Here is a 22880-nt window from a genome sequence, read left to right on the forward strand (position 1 = left end):
GTTCTATGCGCTGGCGTACGTGTACGATTTTTAAAAAAATTAAATTCCCCGAAAAAGTGGCCTGTTTTAGAATAGCCAGAACTATGAGATTTCGACGAGCGTCTCATAGGTATGTGTTTTAAGGCCACTTTTTCGAGGATTATAATTTTTTAAAAAATTATGCAAGTGTGCCAGCGCATAGAACTGTTCGGAAAACTTAAGAATAGGTTCGGAACTACACTAGAACTGTTTTAGAATAGCCAGAACTATGAGATTTCAACCAGCGTCTCACGTTCGTCCGTATTAAGATGTATCTCTCGACTGATAAAAATTATTTAAAAATTGAAAAACAACGTTTTTTCACCAGAACTCTTGCTAGAACTATTGTAGAACTCTAGGGCTCTTGAAATCCGATAAATAGCCGCCGGGAAATAGGCGGAGGACAAAGTGAGACGCTGGGTGAAGTTGGCGTCTCACTTTGCACTATTCGATTTTTTGGCTTTAAAGGCCAGAACTATGTGTTTAATGTATCAGGAACTCTAGAACTATTCTAAAAGAAGCCAGAACTCTCAATAGTTAATGAGTTTCCACGAAATGAGACGCTAGCTTCACATACACTTATCATTCTAATTAAAATCTATTTCTTCTTTATATTAATTTGTATTTTCTATTATAGCTACGTTCATTAATATTGTTTAGTACGCTCTGGATCTTTCGTGACGATTAATTTCTTTGTACAATGCTTAAAAACGTATCTTTGTATGTTCATTACGTTACTTGAATTTGCTTCGCAAACGAAAAAGATCAGTGGTTTTGGGTGAATACCATTAATGCACACAATAATACATCCAAATAAAGACGAATATGAAATATTTTATTTTTGATTAAGTTACTTATTGATTTCCAAATTATTAAATTATCTTATTCCATGGAATCTTTGGGTAAATTATTCTTGCATTAGAAAAAACCAATAGATAATAATTTTACATGTACTTTACTTCTTCAAAATTTTATTAAGTTTGCACCACTATGATTTGTTCTTAAATGGCATGGGATGCAAAATTATTCTTGGTAGTGCAAATAATACAAAAGTTTTTTCAATAATACAAAAAGTATTATTCAATAATACAAAATAAGTACTAAGTAATCCAGTAGGTTGCATTCGATTTTGCTCATTTGGTTCTGCTTAAGAGTGCTTATTCAATCTTGAAATCTATAAATCCAGAAAATTCGGATAAGTTTCTCGAATAGAGTAGCGTTCCACGTATTTAAAAATATACGTGGAAGTAGTGAAAGCACTGAAAGCAGCGAATATTTATATTGATCTTTGACAAATCATGAAAACTGAAATTGCTTTCTATACGCAATACCCTGCTTGTCCAGGCTGTTTACACGTGAAGATTCGTAACGAACGACTTGCGTAATTTTTTATCGTGCCTTTTTTTATCCAATGATGTAAATCTCCCTACCTCGCTATCTAGGAAAATACCTCGCGTGACGACAAAATACAGCTTTTTATGTGCGCTTCATAAACCAGAGAAAATGGTTGCAGAATCTCACAAATACATTGTCATCTCATCTCAATCATTTACGTCAGGGATATAAAAAATTATCTCATTCTCACCCAAGTTTCTCACTACTTTTTAACCATTTATTAACACAAATACGTAAATGTCAAATGGCTAAATAAATATGCACAAGTATATATTTCTGTGTAATTTTGTGCATATTATCGCTATTTTTTAAAATATGGATTTTTTATTTAATCTGTAAAGATAAACTGTTTAATTATGCCATACAATTAATAATTGGCTGTAATGATTGATCTTTCCTTTTTCCATAGTTTTACTTTTACATAGTTCTTATTATAGAAATTTATTTTAATGTAAAAAAAGGATTATTTCTTACATCAGTGAAAAAAAACAGAAAATATCTTGTTTTCTTTACACTGCAAGTGTATCTTAAATTGGAAAGAGTATATTATTTAAAATATTCTATTGTGTAATGTAAAGAAATCGGAAAGATATTTCGCCAATAAATATTATATTAAGATCAATTAATTCTATGATAGAAATGAAATTTCAGACAATCTCGTAACGATATACGAATAAAACTTTGCGAGATCTTTTCGATAATAATAACTCTATTCCCATAAATTTCCCCGGAAAATACTCTCCTATTTATTATTATGTAGGCCACGCTTATTTTGTATTCACCCACTCCGAGGACAACAAGTAGAGAAGCGATGGGGAATTTGTTTATTTACTAGACAGGTCTTTGGTGATGCGGTCACTTTGCATTCATATGATGGTCTGCCAAACCATCGAGTGAGATACCACGTATCTTCGAAATCACTGCCAACTTTTATTATTCCTATAATACTTTCAGTACAATAAAATAAGTTCTAATCGAGATTCATATACATATATTGTATACAGGGTGTTATGTAATACCTGCCTCACCTCTTATTTACGGATAGAGCGGATTAGACTGGGTTGAAAAGTCCTCTACTACTCATTTTGCAATTTTCCCAATAGTTAACGAGGTATTAATTATTAAAACTTGCTGTCTTAGCCCGGCCTACCGCCCAATTCAAGCTTGCGGTGAGATGTGGCCGTCCCGCGATTGGCATTGTTAGGCGCGCGGGGAATTGTTTAAGACACACGGCAAAAGTGCTACGTATAATAAACAACTCCCCGCGCGCCTGGCAACACCGATTGCGGAACGGCCGGATCTCGCAGTGCATTTGAATTGGGCGGTAGGCTGAGTTAAGATAGCGATTTTTAATAATTAATAACTCGTTAACTATTGCGAAACATTGCAAAATGGTAAAGGACTTTTGGACTCAGTCTAGTCCGTTCCATCCGTAAATAAGAGATGAGACGGGTATTACATAACGCTCTGTATATACGTACATACAGGGTGTCGTGCAATTCGCGGATCAACCGGAAAAGTTGAATAAAGCGAGGCAAACTGAATCGAAAAGTCCTATATTATTTTGCAAAATTCTCAATAGTTTTCCAAGTAATAAATAAAAACGTCTGGGGGAATGAGCACACGAGAAGCATCAAGCAATAGATGGGACGTGGGCTTCAGATGTTCACCGCTTGCCTCCCACCGCACATGACATATTTTTACTGTTGTGCTGAGTGCGGATATAAAAAAATGGTTAAAAAATTGTTAATTGGTGGAATATCAATCTGAAATTGTGAATCTCGATTAGTACTCTAGGAAACTCTTTTCAAATATGATAATTTTCAACATGATTTAGTAAAGGGGAGGTTGTTCGTTTGTTCAATTTTTATTTTTTTAATATAAGGAATGCAGAACACTTTAATTTTTATCAGAAACTATTGAACTATGAAAAGTGCTGTTAGAACGCTTAGTATTTTTTTTATATTCATAGAAGGTTGTGCCAGTTTCACAGACGCTATTCCTTACTCTTACTCTCACTTTCTTTTGCTTGAATATTTCTTTTCTATCGATCTGAATGTCATCAGCGCAACCTTGTCAGAAGGAAAATGCCCAAAACTGGCCATTGGCATTTGTCAATGGGTATTGTTAGAGATTGCGCCTAGTGGAACAAAAGTTCTAATCAAGGTTCTAATAGTCATAACACGATTGGTACAGGAGGTCAAGAGTTACAGAGCCAAAAATAAAAATGTTACAAAAGTGGATTATCTGCAACGGAAGTTATCTCTTCGTAGTGACGACAGGCAACAGGTTCAAGAAATACCTTTGAACTGTATTTGAGTCTAGCGAAAGTGTTTCGGGTAAAAGCTGAAGCCGTCATGGCGGATAATCCATGCATTAACCCAGTTGAATCAAGGATACTAGCGGGATTACCAGATAAATTACACCATCCAACAACATTTTTATAACACGAATATGAATAATTACACGACGTATTCTTGCCTAATGCTGAACACGAATTCGTTGGCCACATTTGATTATCACGTCACAATTTTGAAATAAATCGTGTCAAAGAAGCCAGAACGACGATTTCGAGTTTTTATGATGTTGTAACACTGACAGAAATTTTTTGTTAAAGTTTTGCTAATGCCATACTAAAGTATCAACTTTTAGCTTTAAAATATGCGTTGTTTCGTTTTGGTGCAATTTTTCGTTTTCGAGATATATATCTTACAGTGCGCGAGTTCTGAAGATGATAATCTTCTGGAGAATATTTAGAACTCGAGCTATTGTAAGACATTTCCTATCATCCCTATATAAAACACAGTACAATCATTGTATATACAATGTCATTGTATACAATGATTGTACTGTGTTTTAAGTCTGACGATTTAAGTCGGCACGCAGTTCTCGTTTTTCGAATACTGTCACGATAGGTGGCATTCGGGAATCAACATTAGACTGTTTATTGCGAGAAGTGTTTCCATATGCCTCGGTGGTCGAATTGGTTGAGATGCTCGCCTAGCGAGAGGGAGGTCCAGGTTCAAACCCTGGCTGAGGTAATATGTTTCGCAATAAATTTAAAATATGAAAGATTTAGACATTAACACTCTGTCACGGCTCTTAGTCCTTTATTCCTTAAAAAATATTTGTATTAAATTGAAACCTATTATACAAAAAAAAGAGATAAAACTATTGTGTCAAAACATGGAACAAAGAAGACCTTGTCGTCCGTTTATTTGTTAGTGGCTGAAATTTGTAGAGCAACAAGCGCACGAGAGAGCGAGTGCAATGCACTAGGCGTACGCGTTCCGTTCGATCAATATCCACCCCACCTATTCGCTCGCCAGCGCATGAATGAACTTTGCCTCTTACACATTACTTGCAGCTTGGGGAACAGTAGTTCTCTACTTATTCACGTACTACACAATCCAGCAGCGGGATAGATGACGATGGATGGACATTGCGTTTCGGTTGCAATAATGAATCACTATATGATAATTTACTGTATATAAGTTTGTCTATGGAGATTTAATTTTGTATGAAAATAGTAAAAAGAGATTTTTTTTTTACATAAATGCACGTGTGTTTTCGTGAAAAACGTTGATATGTAAGAAAAGTTGAGCTTTAATGAAAAAATTTTTGAACAGAGTTCTGGCAGTTCTGTTGAGAGTTCCCGGTACCCCCGCAGAGTTCTATCGAAAATCCTAATGGCAAAAGTCTGTGTGATTAAAGGGGAAAAAGTTATGGGCGATTTTAGGTGTCAGTTTCGGTCTTATAAGACCCGAAAAAATTTTTTGCACAGTTCCGGCAGTTCTGTTGAGAGTTCCCGGTAGCCCCCGCAGAGTTCTATCGAAAATCCTAATTGCAAAATTCCATTACATTAATACTTTTATAGTTATGCCTATTTCTGGGGTGCTGTTTCTTGATTCTTCAACTTCGCTTTTTTTTTACTTTCTCGTGCAGAATTGTTGTTAAAATGTATCAAGAACTCTAGAACTATGCGAAATCTATCTAGAACTCCATTAAAAAATTAGTTTACGAAAAAGGGGGGGCTGCGTAAAGTTAGCCCCCCATTTTTAAAAATTCATTTTAACGTCTTTAATGGGCAGAACTATTTCTTAAATCCATCAAGAACTCTGGAACTATCGTAAATCTCTAGGGAACTCGTAATTAAAGTTAAATTTTTTAATAATGGGGGGCTAACTTCACAGGGGTGGTAATAGCTGATTTTCAAAAGAATAATAAATCCTTCATATATGTATACTAATCGTAACTGTTTACAAGTAAATCGATTAATAAGTATATCGTCATTGACGACAAAGCATGAATTCAAATGGAATTAGAACGACACTATGAAACAATAGTTGCAAGAAGTTAATAATGATTGAAAGTAAATGAATGTTACGTATATTTTAATGAGCCTTACAAGTATTTAAAATATCCACTACTACTTTCCACACATGCACGATACCGACGTTCCTAATTTATATGTCACACTGTAATATTTTCAGTGCATGTTGTATTCTGTTGGCTACATAATAAATTCGATTTTAAAGATTATTTTCGTCGATGATTGGTGTTGCATAAACCAATGTTTTTTGGCACAAAGAAAGAAAAATTGACTGAGTTTACTTATACCATATATTTATTAATGGTATAAGTAAACTTACATATTATTAAATTAATAAATAAAATTATTTATATTAGAACATATATATGTATAATCATAAAGTTGGATAAAACAGAATAGACTTAATTGCTTGTAGTGAACCACCTAAATGATTAGAGCTAAATTGTTTAAACAATTAATAAATTCATAAGGCTCTGATGTGAAATCACAGTCGAAGGAGTAAGGGAATAAGTGCTAAGACGGAATGTTAAATGTCTAAATAATTTTATTATAATTTTAAAATTTATTGCGAAAAATATGGACTTTTTACTGCGATGAATATTTCCACATGCCTCGGTGGTCGAATTGGTTGAGACGCCCGCCTAGTGAGAGGGAGGTCCAGGTTCAAACCCTGGCCGAGGTGATATTTTTTCGCAATAAACTTAGAATAAAATATTTAGACACTGCCACCCTGTTACGGCTCTGAGTCCTTTATTTCTTGAAATTTGTGTTTAACACATATGAGAACCATACTAATTTATTAAAGAAATCAGTTATGCAGATTTTGATATAAAAATAATTCTAGAACTATGTGTTCTTAAGATATTCTGGTCGCAAATTTTGTGCTCATTGTTTAAGTTGAAAAAACTCAATAAAAAATGTGGCGTGTTAGCTTCACGTACAAGAGTAAAACACGTTATAGAAATTAGTTACTTTATCGACTTTAGCATTAAAATAATTCTGGAATTATGTACATACTTTTAAACAAAGAACGAATACAAAATTCGGGACCAAGAAATCTTATGAGCACATAATTGTAGGATTATTTTAGTGGGAAGATCGGTAAAGCAACTAATTTCTCTAAAGTCCTCTTGTACATAAAGTCAATACGCCACACTTTTTAATGATTTTTTTAACTTAAAAACATACACACAAGTATTCTACATTAGTGCCCATAATCTTGCAAAATTTTTGATGTAGTATTTTAAAGTTTATAATATTATTATCTTTGTAAGAAAATTAAAAATATTATATTTATAATTGTATTATTTATAATAGGTTGAAATAGAGAAAACTCTTAAATGGAAATAAGAAATGAGATATGTATCGCTTATAATTCTTTCGCGTTCAATTGGTATGTTTACTTGGCGTCTATTTTACTAATTAAAAAAATAATTTGTTAAATTTAAGTAGTAACAACACAAAAATTGTATACAGCTGATTATAGATGTGCGATAATTCTATTTTTGATATCAATGTATTTTTGATACTTTTAATCATTGTATTTTTATCATGTTCTCTAAAATATGCTACTTAACATTTGTAACGTGAAACGTAATTACATAATCATAGGTAAACTGTGAAAATGATAGAAAAAAAGGAGAGAAGATTTTATGTTTCAATGGCTATGTCATGTCATCAGAGCATAATACTTTTATCTTGCATGCGAGTAATTTAAATGAGTACTGAGAGGACGTGTTCAGAATAAGATTATTTACAATTAGTTGCATAGGTATATTAAGAAAATACAAAGATTAAATTGTACTTGGATACAGGTATAACAAAATTATTGGTTTCTTTTTATTTAGGTATTTTTCCAGTAAATATAATACATATCTGATAAAATAATGAGTTATTTTTACATTTTGCCTATACGATTGACTGATTTGTGTTACTTCTTTTATAGGTCAGATTGAGATATATAATTTTATCGTACCGTGCCAAAAGTTCACTCAGGTCGTCCTGAGGTCGCGACTATTTTATCATGAGCTCATCCATTTCTTCTTTTGATAATACTCTCATGCGACTGATCGTATTTGATTGAATACGCGTTTATTTATAAACCGTATTAGTACGCAATAATTGTGTTCAATTTACTTTTATATGCGTACTTATTGTTAACGTATTATAATTGTTAGTGATCTATTCAAAATCTTATGTATGCCTAGCTGGTCCTCCTCTTCCCACTTGATAAAAATTTAACACATAAATTACATAACAACGCGCTCTTTAAATTCCCAAAAAAGGAGAATGCCCAAAACTATCCATCAGTATCCATCATTGATGTGGGCGTCGTTGGACAAATTTTGCCTAGTAAAACAATAGTTCTAATGATCATAACTCGATTGATATACGACGTCAAGAGTTATAAGGTAAAATCGAAAATGTTCTTACTACTAAAGTAAGTTATCTGCAACGGAAACCACCTCTTCGCGTTTATAACAGGCAATAAATAGGCTCAGTATCTGTGAATTGTATTTTAGTGACAAAAGTATTTCGGGTAAAATCCACGCATGAACCCTGGATAAATCGAGAATACCAGACCGGGGATATCAGATTAACTACACTGTCGAACACCATTTTTGTAACACGAGTGTGAATAGTAGTTACTTCTGACATATTTTTGCCTGTTGAATACGAAGTTATTCGTTAAATTTGATTATCACGTTACAATTTTGAAACAAATGGCGTTAAAGAAGCCAAAAACGATTACTTTAAAAGTTTCCAATTTTTTCTTTATATGTGTGAAACTAGCATCTCATTTCGTGAAAACTCATTAACTGTTGGAAATTCTGGCTTCTTCTTTAATAGTTCTAGAGTTCCTGATATACTTATTAAACAAATAGTTCTACCATAAAGCAAAAAATTGGTTCGGATAAAGTGAAACACCAAGTTCACGCTCCGTCTCACTTTGTCCTTCGCGAATCTTATAATGGCTTCTTGCCAAATTTTAAGCGCCTGAGAGTTTTACAATAGTTCTAGAAAGAGTTCTGACTAAAGAACGTTGTTTTTCAATTTTTTAATCACTTTTTAAATAATAAATAAAAATAATCAATATAATATAATAAAGAAAATATTAACAAAGTGACATCTTGGACGGATTGGCATCTTATCAATGACTTACTCTATATTATATTTAAAAGAAATATATAAATCAAAAGAGAGATACCTAAGATAACTCGATTTTACCACTCGACGAATATATCGTCATAGGGACAGGTGAGACGATGGTCATAGGAGGATGTGTAAAAGGTAACCTTTTTTTCTCCCAGCTGGCAAGTGGAACGTGCATGTTTTTTTATATTTTTTAAGCCGTAAAATCACGTGGTACAATCAGTTTTTCATAATCATGAAGGAAACATGTAAAAATGTGAAAGAAGTGAGTAAATAGACACGAAGTGCCATAAGAATGAGGTACATAATTTTCTTTACAGTGCGTTCTAATCCTCGAAAACGTTAAATATCTATATGACATTTTGTTGTGATAGAGTTCATATATGTATAAAAGGAAATAAACCTACGAAAACTTGAAGAATGTAAAACGGGAGTCTTATACACGTGCTTTATACGTCTATTAAGTTGACGCAGCCACTTTAGCACAATCGAAAAAACTTACATAGAAATTTAATGTTCTATTATCGCTAATTTGTTGCTCAAGTCGTGATTTTGTTGCTTCAGCCGATTCGGAGAAAATAGTGATTAGCACTAAAGTTAGCACAGCCATAAAAAAGATAAAAAATAAAAACAATACGTTTTTAGAGCGAATTTGTTGCTAATTAGTTGCTCTATTTTGGATTTTTTACTCCACTTTTAAACACCAAACACCAAAGCCACCCTCAAAGTTACTCTAGATTAAAAAAACATCTTGAAACTGCAAATCTGTCAAATATTTCGATTGAATGCATTTCTTTGATTTTGTTGCTCGCCACTCGCGATGAATCCGATTTTGTTGCTCCACCCCTAACTCTCGAGAACCACCCCTAGTTAGCCTTCGCCAGCACAACACCTTAAAACTGATTAGTACACAGTCTTAAGGTGTTGTGCTGGCGAAGAATAGCTGTGCACTAATATCTGATTAGAGCAACAAAATCGATGCACCGTCTTCAATCGAAATATCTTATTAATTCACAGTTTTAAGGTGTTGTGCTGGTGTAGGAGAGCTAGGGGGTGGTTTTCGAGGGTTAGAAAAGTCCAGAATACAGTAACTAGCAACAAATTCGCTCTAAAAATATGTTATGTGTTTTATTTTTTATCTTTGTTTTTATGTGTGTGCTAACTTTAATCTTAACTTTAGATTAAAGTTAGCACAACCACTATTTTCTCCAAATCGGCTGAAGCAACTAAATCGGGAATTGAGCAACAAATTAGCAACAAAGAACACTAAATTTCTGTATAAGTTTTATTCGATTTATCGTGCTGAAGTGGCTGTAATGTATGTACTGGGATATCATATTTCATTGAACATGAAGGAATTAAATTGTCACTGTACTTCTTTGGAGAACGGGGTATCGATTAAGTATAACGAATTTCTTGGAAACTTTAGAAACCTTTGATTTGATTGTATCTTATATAGTGTATTAAATACTTTATAAAAATATATCTGATGAAAGTTACAAACAGATGGGGAATAAATAAGTATATGCAATTTCGAATAAAACCTCCTTTGAACAATAAATAACTAATATAAATCGGTTTAAATTATCTCTTGACTTTTTATTGTAAAAAAAATTTAAGTCTGATATTTTTACTGTCATTTTAAGAAATTTATGTTTAGAATCAAAGGCAAAAGACAAGGGTTGATTAATGTTAGGATTAGATGTTATGTATATATAATATTATTTTATGTAACGTCGCGTTCTTTATGAAAAGTGAAATCACAGAAAGAGTTCAGTAAGTGAAATCACAGCAAATATTATTAGTAACGAAAATTAAGATCGTCGTGCGCATGAACTTCCCGGGACAATCCCTTCTCCGTTAACCCACATTTCTTATTTAACGTATCGTTAGTAGCGCGACTCGTTTCTACGGTTAGTATAATTTTATACATCATGAGTATTGTTTCACATGCAATCTATAAAAGACATAAAAATTTTTTCAATGCACCAGTGTCTTATCATGAAGAAAATTTATTCTTTGCGATTTTGTGAAAAATAAGTGAATTATATATGAGAAATCTAAGTGTTTATGATTTCCTTTTTTGTTGGTATAATTAGTGATCAGTATGCTTATGTAAATTTTCCTGTTAATATTAGGTGTAATTATACGACACAACATCATGATTTTTTATGTATGTGTTTCTTATAAGAGAGACTGAAAATGTTTATATTGTGTTTAATACAAATAATTTAATTTTTATGTGATAATGATATTTTTCTTCTTCGAGGGGGGAGATCACAATAATTTTTTTTCTCGTGACAAATTAATAACTGGCAATTATACGAACAAACTAGCTTAAATTTTTCTTGTTTTTGTTTATTTTTTGTTATAAAAAGAATAAATTATGACTCACAAACGTGTAAAGCATATGCAATTTTGATATTTGTGATATTTTTATCTATTTTCTTATAATTGTTGATTTTAAAAGTTATTAAGTATCGAACGGATTATTTCAACATTTTTAGTGACAGAAACTAAATATATCGTCTTCGTTTTCTGCAGATAAATAGATGAAATATTTATCCCTGACACTCAATATGTCAGCTTTATTCGCGGTAATCTGATTGACTATTCCAAGTGCGTCACCGTTTAAAAAAATAAAACAGAAACGCCGTGCAATTTTGCAAAGTTGTAAGAATAACTTGTGAAATCGAGTCTTCTCGCGTCGATATCGATCCACTGGCGCAGTTATTGATGTGTTGTCAAAACAATGTCGCATTAGACAAAATTTTCATGCAATATTGAATTTGTTGCTTGAAATGTGCGCGTAGAATGGGATTAAAATTCACGTGCAATTCTCGATGATGCGATGACAAAGGTTAATGACAAAAAAATGATCCGTAAACGTTTAAGACTGTCTTACAAGGGAATTCGAACGGTCGGAAGTGTCCTTCACCAATTTTGATGGGCTTTGAATATATTGTAGAGCATCAAAAAGTATTACACCTATATTTTTTAGCGGCGTTTCTTGATGTTTATGAGATGAAACAGTCCCTAAAAAATAACGGATTTTTTATTTTTTTATCTTCGGAAAATATAAGATTTATGAAAAAACGTTCTTTACAAAACTTTTATTATTTTATATACTGTTTATAATGTCGTAATCACATTTTTCGACAACATCAATTTTTTAAATTTAACTCACCGTCACCCATTACTTTTGAAAAATTTAGGAGCATCGAATGCCAAATATATTAATGTATATTTTTATTTATTATGCTATTACAATTTGATTTTTGGAGGTGGGGATAAATTAAAAAATTTTACATTTTCGAAAAATACGATTACGCCATTGTAAAGAGCATAAAAAATAATAAAACTTTTGTATAAAACATTTTTTCATAAACTTTTCGAAGATACTCGTAAAAAATGAAAAAATCTGTTATTTTCGAGGGACTGTTTTACCCCTTAAATTTCAAGAAATGCTGCTAAAAATTACGAGTCTAATACTTTTTAATGCTCTACAACATATCCCAAGCCAATTAAAATCAGTGAGGCACTACTGACCGTATTAATCGTAGATGTAAGGTAAGGCAGAGAAAAATATAAGTCGTGAAAGGCTATTGTATATAGAGTTTTTCTCAAACAAAATTTTGCAATAAAAACTTATCTTTTCTTCCAACAAATTATCTCTCTTCTGGTTGTATTTTATTAGATATCTTATATATATAATAAGTACATACATTTACGCTGACACTTTTTAAATAACTGCAGATATTGTAAAAATATTTAAAGAGATTTGAAACATGCAGATGTACGCGATACAAATATCCCTAAACAGATATTACCGAGTAATATCGCTGGCTTACATAAATATGTAAAAATAAAAGAAAAATCTATTTAAGAGTTATGTGCAACTGGAACTGATAATCGATACGTGATATTTTGGAACAAGTCGAAAGGTCAAATATTTAGAGTAAAATGTCACAATGTAATTAATTGATCGATAAAAATTATTCGAGTCGTCCTAATGTCAAACGGAAACAACGGATATGAACGAAGTGACGTAGCTGGAAGATTGATCGAAAATATTTGGACTGTCGGCCTGTTGCCGTTGTTTAAGAGTATCAGTCAAGACTTCTTTGAGGTGCAGCATCGTAGTCGAGCATCAAAAACTTCGCTTTTCGATTGTCTAGTAATTCGAAGGAACGCGTTTTCAAGATTCATCATGTCTTGTTGCAGGTGATTTTCCGAAACGTTTTATTTTTTTTATATACCTACAGGATGTCTTTCCTGTCCTTTTAACTGCGAATTTATTATAAGCTAATATTGAGATGTATTTTCCTTAGTGCGAAAATGTAGAGAAAGGTCATCATATATGTATTGTACAATTTCTTCCAATTTTAGAGATGAATTATTCTACTATAACTTGATCAAGAATAAAACTTCGATTAAAGCAAAACCTATTTAAAATTAAGAATATCCATAATAATAAATAAGAATATATCTTTGAGAAAGTAGACGTACTGCATAATAACTTTTAGATGAGAATAATAATAAGAATTAGACCAAGATTTTAACATAGAACCTACTTATTAGCCCTTGAGATGTTTGTACAAATGAATCCTTTATTTTTAACCACTTGCAATATAAAAATCGTATATTTCTGTGAAGTTAGCACTCCAGTTTTCAAAAAATCATTTTTTTAAGTTTGGAATGTACCCTGAAAAAAACTAGGGGTTCTAACTTCACAAAATGAAATCACGAAATCAACGATAACATTGAAAGTATTGAAAATATTTAATTTTGTCATTAAAATTTTCTTTAAAACTCTCGAGGTGTTACTCAGACCTCAATAAAACTACCAGAACTGTAAAAAAAATTTTTAACCTTGAAGTGCCAATTTCACAAAATAAAACTACTAAATGAGCAGTAATATTAAAAATAGTCAAAGTATTTCATTTTGCCATTAGAATTTCTTTTAAAACTCTAGAAGTGCCACCCAGAACTCTCAATGGATCTGCCATAACTGTTAAACAATTTTTTATCTTTTGGAACTTGGAAATCTTTCGATCCCACATACGAAAAATCGCAAAACTTTTTATGTATTGGTCGTAGCGCTTCGAGCATTATTAGTTTTCGGTAGCGCTCACGAGGTGCTAGAACTCTTCAGGATACATTCAGAACTTAATAAAAATGACTAACAATGATCACGCATAAAATCGTATGTGTTTACTGCCTTATTTTTATTCCTTATTCTTGTAATTTTCTGGTATTACTTCTTTTATGTGACACATATTTTTAAATCATAATATTGCGCGTACAATATTATTGATTAGATCTTTTAAATTAAATTTTTATGCTATTTTCAAAAAAACAAAATGTAAATGCATTATTTTTTCCATATACCTAATATCTCTATCAATGGTGACATATTCTTGGCATTTTTCTTATCTGATTCTCTTGTGAAGTAATTCTTTGATATTAATGTGTCTTTTTATTACAGGAATTTTCACAGCTGACAAAAGAATTGGCGGCGGCGCGAGAGAGTATCCTGGAAAGAGAAGAAGAAATCTCCGAATTAAAAGCGGAACGAAATAACACACGTGTACGTAGCTGAATTTTTCTAACATTCTAACAATTTTTTATGGCTTGACAGGACTTTATAGGCGTTTTAATCTTTTTCTTAATAAATTAATATTTAAATTTAAAGCACAATAAATGTAATAATATATAAAAATTTGCGAGAAAAATGTATTGATAAGAAAATGATCAGTGTATAGTTATGTCATATGCTTTGTTATTAATATTTGCAGCTCTTACTGGAACATCTAGAGTGTTTAGTATCCCGACATGAACGATCGCTCAGAATGACGGTTGTGAAACGTCAGGCCGCTGCGCAATCCGGTGTATCGTCTGAGGTAGAAGTACTCAAAGCTTTGAAAAGCCTTTTCGAACACCACAAAGCTTTGGACGAAAAGGTATTCTATTTCATCAAATATTATATTGTCATTATGGTTTTCTACAGAACGAGGATTTATTTACAATATTTTTTATGAAAGAAAAAGAAGAAACTGAAGTCAATTTTACTTTGAGTTGATTCTAATTTTTCGGTAATCTTACAGTACAGAAACAAAAAAACTTTTGCCTGATTACCGACAAACAAAAGAGATTTGTTGTCAGTTATATAAATACCGCAATGTACTCTATGTGATTTATTGTTTTTGTGATGTACACAAGAGTAGCAAAAATTGCTTGTGTGAAAGATACTCGTATCAATTTGTTTCGCGTTTAAATAGTATTCATTGTCCGGTAATAATGAAACAACACATACATGTACTTATGTTCAGTGATGGATAGAATGATTGCAACACTCTTTTTAACGAGTTTACGTTATGAGGAACATGCATTTAGATTCAGGTTTAAGTTCCAAAATGTCCGAGGAATATTTTACTCGATGACCATTCCGAAATCATTTGGAGCGTTTCTGATCTATTTCTCAAGTAAAATTTTCCTAAGAAAAAATGTTTTGAAACGTGAACCTGAATCTAAATGCGCGTTCCTAAATTTAAGAAAAAGTATTACAACCATTCTGTCCATCACTGTATGTACATGCGTTAACATTGCGATTACTTACCTTAAGAGGAAAGGTATATTTGCGAACTTATAGGGCAAAACTTTGTGCCTTCTTTTTATCATTGGATCTACAATATTCAAATCATCTACTTTTATATGTATATATATATATATTTTTTTTTTACTTTTATTTGCACATATAAATAATATTGTATTTTAATAGATGTTAAATAAGATAATTTTCTAATTGACTTGAATTATAATTTAAAGAAAGTAATTTTTTATACGTTTTTTATTGTTTAATATTTTTTTATAAAATTAAAAATTACAAATTTAAAAATATCAAGTTACAGTCCAAAAAATTGTTGTAGTACTTTTCAGAATAAGATAAATATAAAGGTCAAGATTTCTCTATAAAATCATGTTAATGCTTCAAAGATTTTAAGCAATTTGGTCACAACTTGGCATTTTTTGCAATAATTTCTCTTTTTCTGTGCCTATTTCAAATTGAAGTTACGATTAATTGAGAAATACAGAACTTGATGTCAATATGGAAAAGGTAGCAAAAAGTTAATTAGAAGAATAAAATAAATCTACAGTATTATTTTCATTGCGTTTTACATTGTGTGTGTTTCCATTTTTTTGACATTTAATCGTTTGTATGAACTTTGTATTGCCGTTTATTGGTGTTTTATCAATGCTTTAGTAATTTGTAGTTTAGTTCATCCGTATAGATTGTTTCAATGTTTTTTAACTTTTAACTATAAACTTTTGTAAATATTAGAGTAAGATTATGATAATTAGAAGCATAAATAATAAAATTTAATAATAATTGAATAATCAAACTTTTATTCATATTTACATAATCAAATTCATTGCCTGTTTTAATTCACGCAAGGACTATACATATGTTCGTATTTCTTTTTCTTTCTAAACATTTAGACATGTCTGAAAATCATTTTATGTCGTATATATTTTAAATTATGCCGCCTTTAATTCTTTTCTAAAAAATTTTTTTAATTAATATTTTGTCATTTTTAAATATACCTTTTCCCCTCCCTCCTTAGACAGAATGTTACTTTTCACTGTTTGCATATGTATATGCATGTATGTACCTATATATGTATCTACGATGTTTGCAACTTGAGGACTAATGTTGCTGATGAAACCATTTCAGGTACGTGAACGTTTGCGCGTGGCCCTCGAAAGAAATACGAGTCTTGAGGAGGAACTAGCCCATACCAAAGACGAAGTGAGTTCTATATTTTATTAAATTGAAATACGAGAATATTTTTGGCAATAAGAATTCTTTACAAAATCGAGGGGAAGTGATTATATAAAATGCCAGTAAGCATCAAAACATTTGATTCGCTTATTAATTTGAAGTATGTGAATTTTACTGTTCCACCAAGAAACTGTGTTTTAAGGTGGCTCCTGCATAAACCGACCGAAAGTAGAAAAAAATGAAATTTAAGTATGTTGAAAGACCTGAAATTCACAGTGAATCTCTTTCTACTTGAGGAAGTCAGAATTTCAACTAAATTTTTATGTATAAGTTACTGTGATCTATTTTTCTGTTGTATTTCTTTGCAATAAAAGAGTGAAAATTTAACTCCATGTAAAATATGAAAATTATCCATTATATACAAAATGTTAAGATTTTAGACATTATAAACGTTAAGGCTCTTAAGTCTAAACTCTTGTTATTCTTACTTGCTACCTAATGTAAGTGTGGTTGGCAGTTCCAGCAATATAAAATAAGCGGGCATCCTCCGAAAGTATTAGATGATAGACCAAAAGAGAATGGACAGGCGGACGAAAATCAGCAGCACAATAAGGTATCAAAAAATCATATTACCAAAACAATCTTGATCAAACCATATATGCACAAACATTCACAGTTACATACGCTTTTCATATTTGGCACTGATCATGGATAAGTGGAGGTGTTTAGGATTTGTCTGAGAGTCGTAAAGTGCATTTGTGGAATTTTTCTCACTTTGCATGCTCATGTTTAACATATATTTATATTCTCTTTTCCTCACTTATTAAAATTTTACTTGGAAGCTTTAGTTTTTTCATGTTATTGAAGTCTATAAGTCTCTAATTTGAGTAAGAGCCATGAATCAAATCTGCGTCATCGGTTGGTATACAATTAGCGTAAAATTATATCTCTTTCGCAATATTTACTGAAATATTGATACATTTTATCGTTGAATTCAGTAACGCCATAATTCTAGAATGGTATTACCTTATCATTTAATTTCAAACATTTCCTACATTTAAAAAACTGCAGATATTACACAAGATTACACTTCTAAACATTTACATTTACGTATACATGTCTTTATATTTCTTGAGAATAACACTTAAACAAGTGTACTTTTGTCCCGGATAATGTATAAATTATCATAATAAACCACTTTTTATTTCTCACTCATTAATTCGCTGCATCCACGAGAATGTATCTATCATAGTCGTGCATGATGGTCGTACAGTCGTTGTGCGTAGTCACGTAGTATTAGACGTAGTTTTTGGGAATTGTACGGCAATGCAGGAGAGGCAATGCGAGCGAGGCATTCTGAATGTAGTGTTGTGATCGGGCAGAATGAGACTGAGCAGGCAGCAAGCCAGCCACAACAGCAGCAGCAGCAGCAACAGCAGCAGCATTACCAGCAACATCAATCGCAGCAGCAGCAACAGCAATCGGTACAAAAACCAGGTACAGAGAAGTCTGCCGAAGTTGGCAGTAGATTGAGCAATGGGAGTCTTGATCCAGCTGAACAGGATTCGGCAGTACGAGTAATAGATTTACAAGCCACTCTTGATAAGCAGGTATGAATCAATATTATATGACGGAACGGATAGAAAAAGTCCAACTATTAACAAAACTTCAGGTAGCTTTCCACCTCTGTATGTGATTATGTATGAAGATCATGACTGATTTTCATAATCTTACTTCAGCAATAAAACCTTAGTTTCTTATCACATACACATATACATATATACGCACATACGCAAGCACGTATGCACGCATACATGTATACACAATGCATACACACAGATAAACAAGAGAGAGAGAGAGAGAGAGGGAAGGGAGAAATAAAGAAATAAGATGGAAGGAGGAAACAGTCATTATAGAAGTTACTATCCAAATTAATTTTGTACTTGCCAAGTATAAAAGAAAACGTCCAAACAAAAGTTGTACTATTCGAAAGAGGAAACAAGAAGATGACAACAATAGTTTTATATCATTTCTTTTAGAAAATATTAATATCATCGATAGTTTCTTAAACATATATTTTTTTATGTAATTTAATTTTTTTAATTGTAATATACAAGATGATAGTATTTTTAATGACTTATCGCGCGTGGGCATGTGTATGTGTGTGTGCGCGTATGTGTGAAATTGTAAAACATACACACACACACACATACACACATACATTAAAAAATATATGCTACGTCATAACTTACATTATATATTCAATGTATAACCAAAATTTTAGTATTTAATCATTAATATTAACACATAATACGAATTATCTTTTGTACATAGTATATAATATTTTCAGTGGTACCTATAGCATGTTATGGAATGAGCAAAACATTCATGTTAAACGTTTTGTAATCGCATGATTAGTGATTAACAATGGGTTTACCTAGGTCGATATTCTTTCCTTAAGAAGTTTCGCCATTCCCTTATTGTGGCAGATGCAGAACATTATAAATAAAACATTAGAATGAATATGAATATAATATTAATACAACAATAGCGTGTGACAACTTTTCTGAATTAATGTTAGTATCATGTAGTATAAAACTTGATCATAATGTGTTCTGCTTAAAATTACAATGTTCACACTTCTCGGTTTCTATTTTACACGAGTAGCTTGAATGGCGGTTGGTATAATTTGATAAATGATTGAAAAGCCAATATAAAATATTATAAATATTATTTTAGAGCTCGGAGTTAACTACATGGCAACGACGAGTAGCAGAACTAAGTGGACGCGTCGCTGAATTGGAGGAAACGTTATCCAAAACGCAAAAAGATCTTCTGAAGGCACAAGAGACAGGTCTTAAACTGCAAAGAGACTTACGAGAGAATGTGGCACAAAAAGAGGATCAAGAGGAGCGAATAGCAACTTTAGAAAAACGATATCTCAATGCTCAACGGGAGTCTACTAGTCTTCACGACCTCAATGAAAAGCTGGAGCAAGAATTGCAGCATAAAAAAGCTCAATTAAAGGTAAATCACAGGTCAATCTTTATTTCCTCTTTCTACATTATAATTATAACGACATAGTCACTTTCTTACGATTAATTAAATTTATTTAAGCTCCAAGAAGAGAAAATTGCGGCTATACAAGAGAAATTAGAACTTGCGGAACAGAAACTAGCTCAATATGCTAAGTTACCAGAAATGGAAGAGCAATTGAAACAGAGGATGGAGGCTCTGACGCAGGTGAGGAGGCCCAACCAGGTACGCAGGGGAATCATATCATGTCATATCATCAGCTCTCCCTTTTTTTATTCCTCTGCACTTTAACGTTCCCGGGATACGATTTGTGTCTAGAAAGCTTATCTTTCTTAACGTGCATTATTGCCACAGAGTGTTCTTTCTATAGTTCAGTTAATTTCTTCAAACAACAATAATTTGCTGCTCTATGCTATGTACTACTACATGTATGATATGTAATAATAGCATTCAGCATACAGATCGAGTATTTTTGTGCACCGCAGTGTATCTTTACAATTTACGCTGAAATACACAAATTGCTAAATATAAATATAAGCTGAATTTACAGATTAAATTTGTTGCATCAAGAATTTTTAGTTACAGAATTTTTTTTTTAATATTTTAAAAAAGCGATTATGTCCTATCTTGTATAATTTGCAAATAATATTACGCAGCATGTATAGTGGAAGTCAACCTGGTCTGTACAAAATATATTACTTTTGCAAATGACGGATATGTATCATAATTTATAGTTTATGAATAGTGTATTACTTTTTGAATGTTTATTGATATAATATATCCTTTCTTTTTTTTTCTCGCTCATGTGCATATAACACGCTTTTAATTTCTTTTACCATTTCTATTATACAATATCTCATTTAGATTGTATAGAAATACGAGTATTAGAATAATCATATATAGAGAAACGTAAAATAAGTTACATTCATTACATGCCCTGAATTACATTTTTAATCATGCTCTAAATCAATCATGAGAATTGACATTCATCATTGAGACAGAATCAAAATTTGTTAAAGTGATGAGAAATAGTTTTCTAAACTTCAAATAACAAGAATTAAATTAAGTGTATTTATGTATTATAGAAGTTAATAATATTATAGATAAATCAATAATTTTAATTATGTGAAATTTAAGCAGGCTCAGGAAAGGCATGGTAGCGCGGAGGATAGAATTCAAAGACTGGAAGCACAATTAGAAGAAAAGAATGCAGAAGTGATACGTGTTAATCAGCGGCTAAAGATGAATGAAGAGCATAACACACGTCTTAGTACAACCGTTGATAAACTTTTATCTGGTAATTTTAACACATTATTTTTTCTATATTATATTGCCCTAATAATTGTCCACAGGACTATAAACAAAAATTATTTGATATTGTATTCATATACATATTGTATTATTATCAGAAACAAGAAAATACATTTACTATCTGGAAGAATATCTTAAATAGTGCTTAATATTTAAATTGTTTTTAATATAATTTTTATTTCCGTTTTCACTATTTTTCCTTTTTTTTCTATCCCATAATACTATGGCCATCTTTATAAGTTTGGAAAGATGGCTAATGCTCATGTTGTAATAGTTTAATATTATAAATTTTCTATAAAGTGTTTTTTTTTAAACATTGATAGCATTACATACTTTAAACTTCAATAAAGTAATAAGCTAAACATTATTTAAAAATAACAAAAATAAAAGTATGTTTTTACATTTTAAAAACTATGGCCATAATACCGTTTTTTTTTATTTCCTGGTTTCTGATTTCCTATAGAAATAATAATATAATAATTCTCATATTTTCAAAAGCAACAGATATTTTGATGCTGTACTTCATATATTTACCTATATGTATGTTTACATAGTTTATCGCTATAAAAAATATATGAAAAATGTATCATGAATTTTAAGTGACATTAAGAGTTTACATTTTTGTTTAGAATCCAATGAAAGATTGCAAGTGCATTTGAAAGAAAGAATGCATGCATTAGAAGAAAAGAACGCACTTACTCAAGAACTTGAGAAAATGAGAAAAGTGGCAGAGGATCTGCAAAATGAAAAGGCTGATATTGTGAAGGAATTGGGCAAGGCACGTCTGGAAATCGATAACGTTAAAAGACAAATGCTCCAGCAGGAAATTGCATTTAATATTCAGCAAACAGATGCGTTAACGAGAAGTTTGTCGCCAAACGCTGTGGATCCAGGTCCATTCTCAAGGAGCGCGAGTCATAGCAGTTTTGATACACATTCGTTGCCTAGAAGAGGCAAACGGTCTATTGAAGATGATTCGTCAAAGGTACTGTATTGTTTATATAAACATTTAAACAAATATATATATGCAAGTTAATTGTATTAAGTATGTTTAGAAATAAACACGTACTAATTGAATATTTTAGAATTATGTTGCACGGACTTTGGCGGAGCAAGAGTGGGAAAAGCTACAACAAGCGCATGTGCTAGCTAATGTCCAACAAGCGTTTGATGTTTCGAGTGATGCAGAAGGGGATGGGGATAACGAAAGTATCTTCAGTTGCTCGGCGGATGTAATAAGTCCTACTGGACATACGGATGCCCAAACATTGGCATTGATGTTACAAGAACAATTAGATGCTATTAATAAAGAAATTAGATTAATTCAGGTAATTGTAGTTATACAACAAATTTAAATCCATAAATCTCTGTCTTATATTGGGTTGATGCATAAGTTCGTTCAGTTTTTAAATTAAAAATTTCATACTTATTATATTTTGTCGATATACATTTAATCAGTGATATCAGCAATCTCACGAGTTTTATGACGATCAGTTACAATCAAGACCAAGATTTCGTGACCGTCAATTTCGGAAGGCTGTCTAGAACGTTTCTCATCCGTGAGATTAAAATTTTCATTACGGAATCGCTGGAACCATTTACAAACGGTGAAATCATCAATAGCATTTTCTCTGTAGAGAGAACATATTTTTCTTTTGGTCTGAACAGCAGTTTTGCCTTTTCGAAAATAAAAAAAGCATAATATGCCGAAAGTGATGCTTATTTTTATCCATCTTTATAAATTCACACGACTCACAAACATTAATCAACGACAACAAATTTGACAGAAAAGTTTCCGTTAAATTGCTACTTTTAAATGTTTAACACGTCATATAAGTGTGAAGTTGATAG

The 22880-nt window shown here is 31.7% G+C and overlaps 1 protein-coding gene and 1 non-coding gene across 18 annotated transcripts in view; both read left to right on the forward strand.

Moving 5' to 3' along the window:
• LOC105560698 (liprin-alpha-1) overlaps positions 1-22880 on the forward strand; it is a 53194-nt gene that overhangs the window by 19334 nt on the left and 10980 nt on the right. For 15 of the 17 annotated variants that reach the window (XM_012010031.1, XM_012010032.1, XM_012010022.1 and 12 more), the window contains 10 exons: positions 14388-14489; positions 14698-14862; positions 16635-16709; positions 17200-17295; positions 18065-18292; positions 19422-19709; positions 19800-19943; positions 20856-21015; positions 21659-22014; positions 22115-22357. In XM_012010031.1, the coding sequence (XP_011865421.1) occupies positions 14388-14489; positions 14698-14862; positions 16635-16709; positions 17200-17295; positions 18065-18292; positions 19422-19709; positions 19800-19943; positions 20856-21015; positions 21659-22014; positions 22115-22357 (1857 nt within the window). The remainder of the gene's footprint in view (positions 1-14387; positions 14490-14697; positions 14863-16634; positions 16710-17199; positions 17296-18064; positions 18293-19421; positions 19710-19799; positions 19944-20855; positions 21016-21658; positions 22015-22114; positions 22358-22880) is intronic. The other 2 variants (XM_012010034.1, XM_012010039.1) reach the window with 2 other exon arrangements.
• On the forward strand, positions 6356-6428 carry Trnat-agu. The gene has a single exon. It is a non-coding gene; the product is annotated as a tRNA-Thr (tRNA).

Source organism: Vollenhovia emeryi, unplaced genomic scaffold, assembly GCF_000949405.1.
Source record: "Vollenhovia emeryi isolate VEMERY1.0 unplaced genomic scaffold, V.emery_V1.0 DF939225.1, whole genome shotgun sequence".
NCBI lineage: Eukaryota > Metazoa > Arthropoda > Insecta > Hymenoptera > Formicidae > Vollenhovia > Vollenhovia emeryi.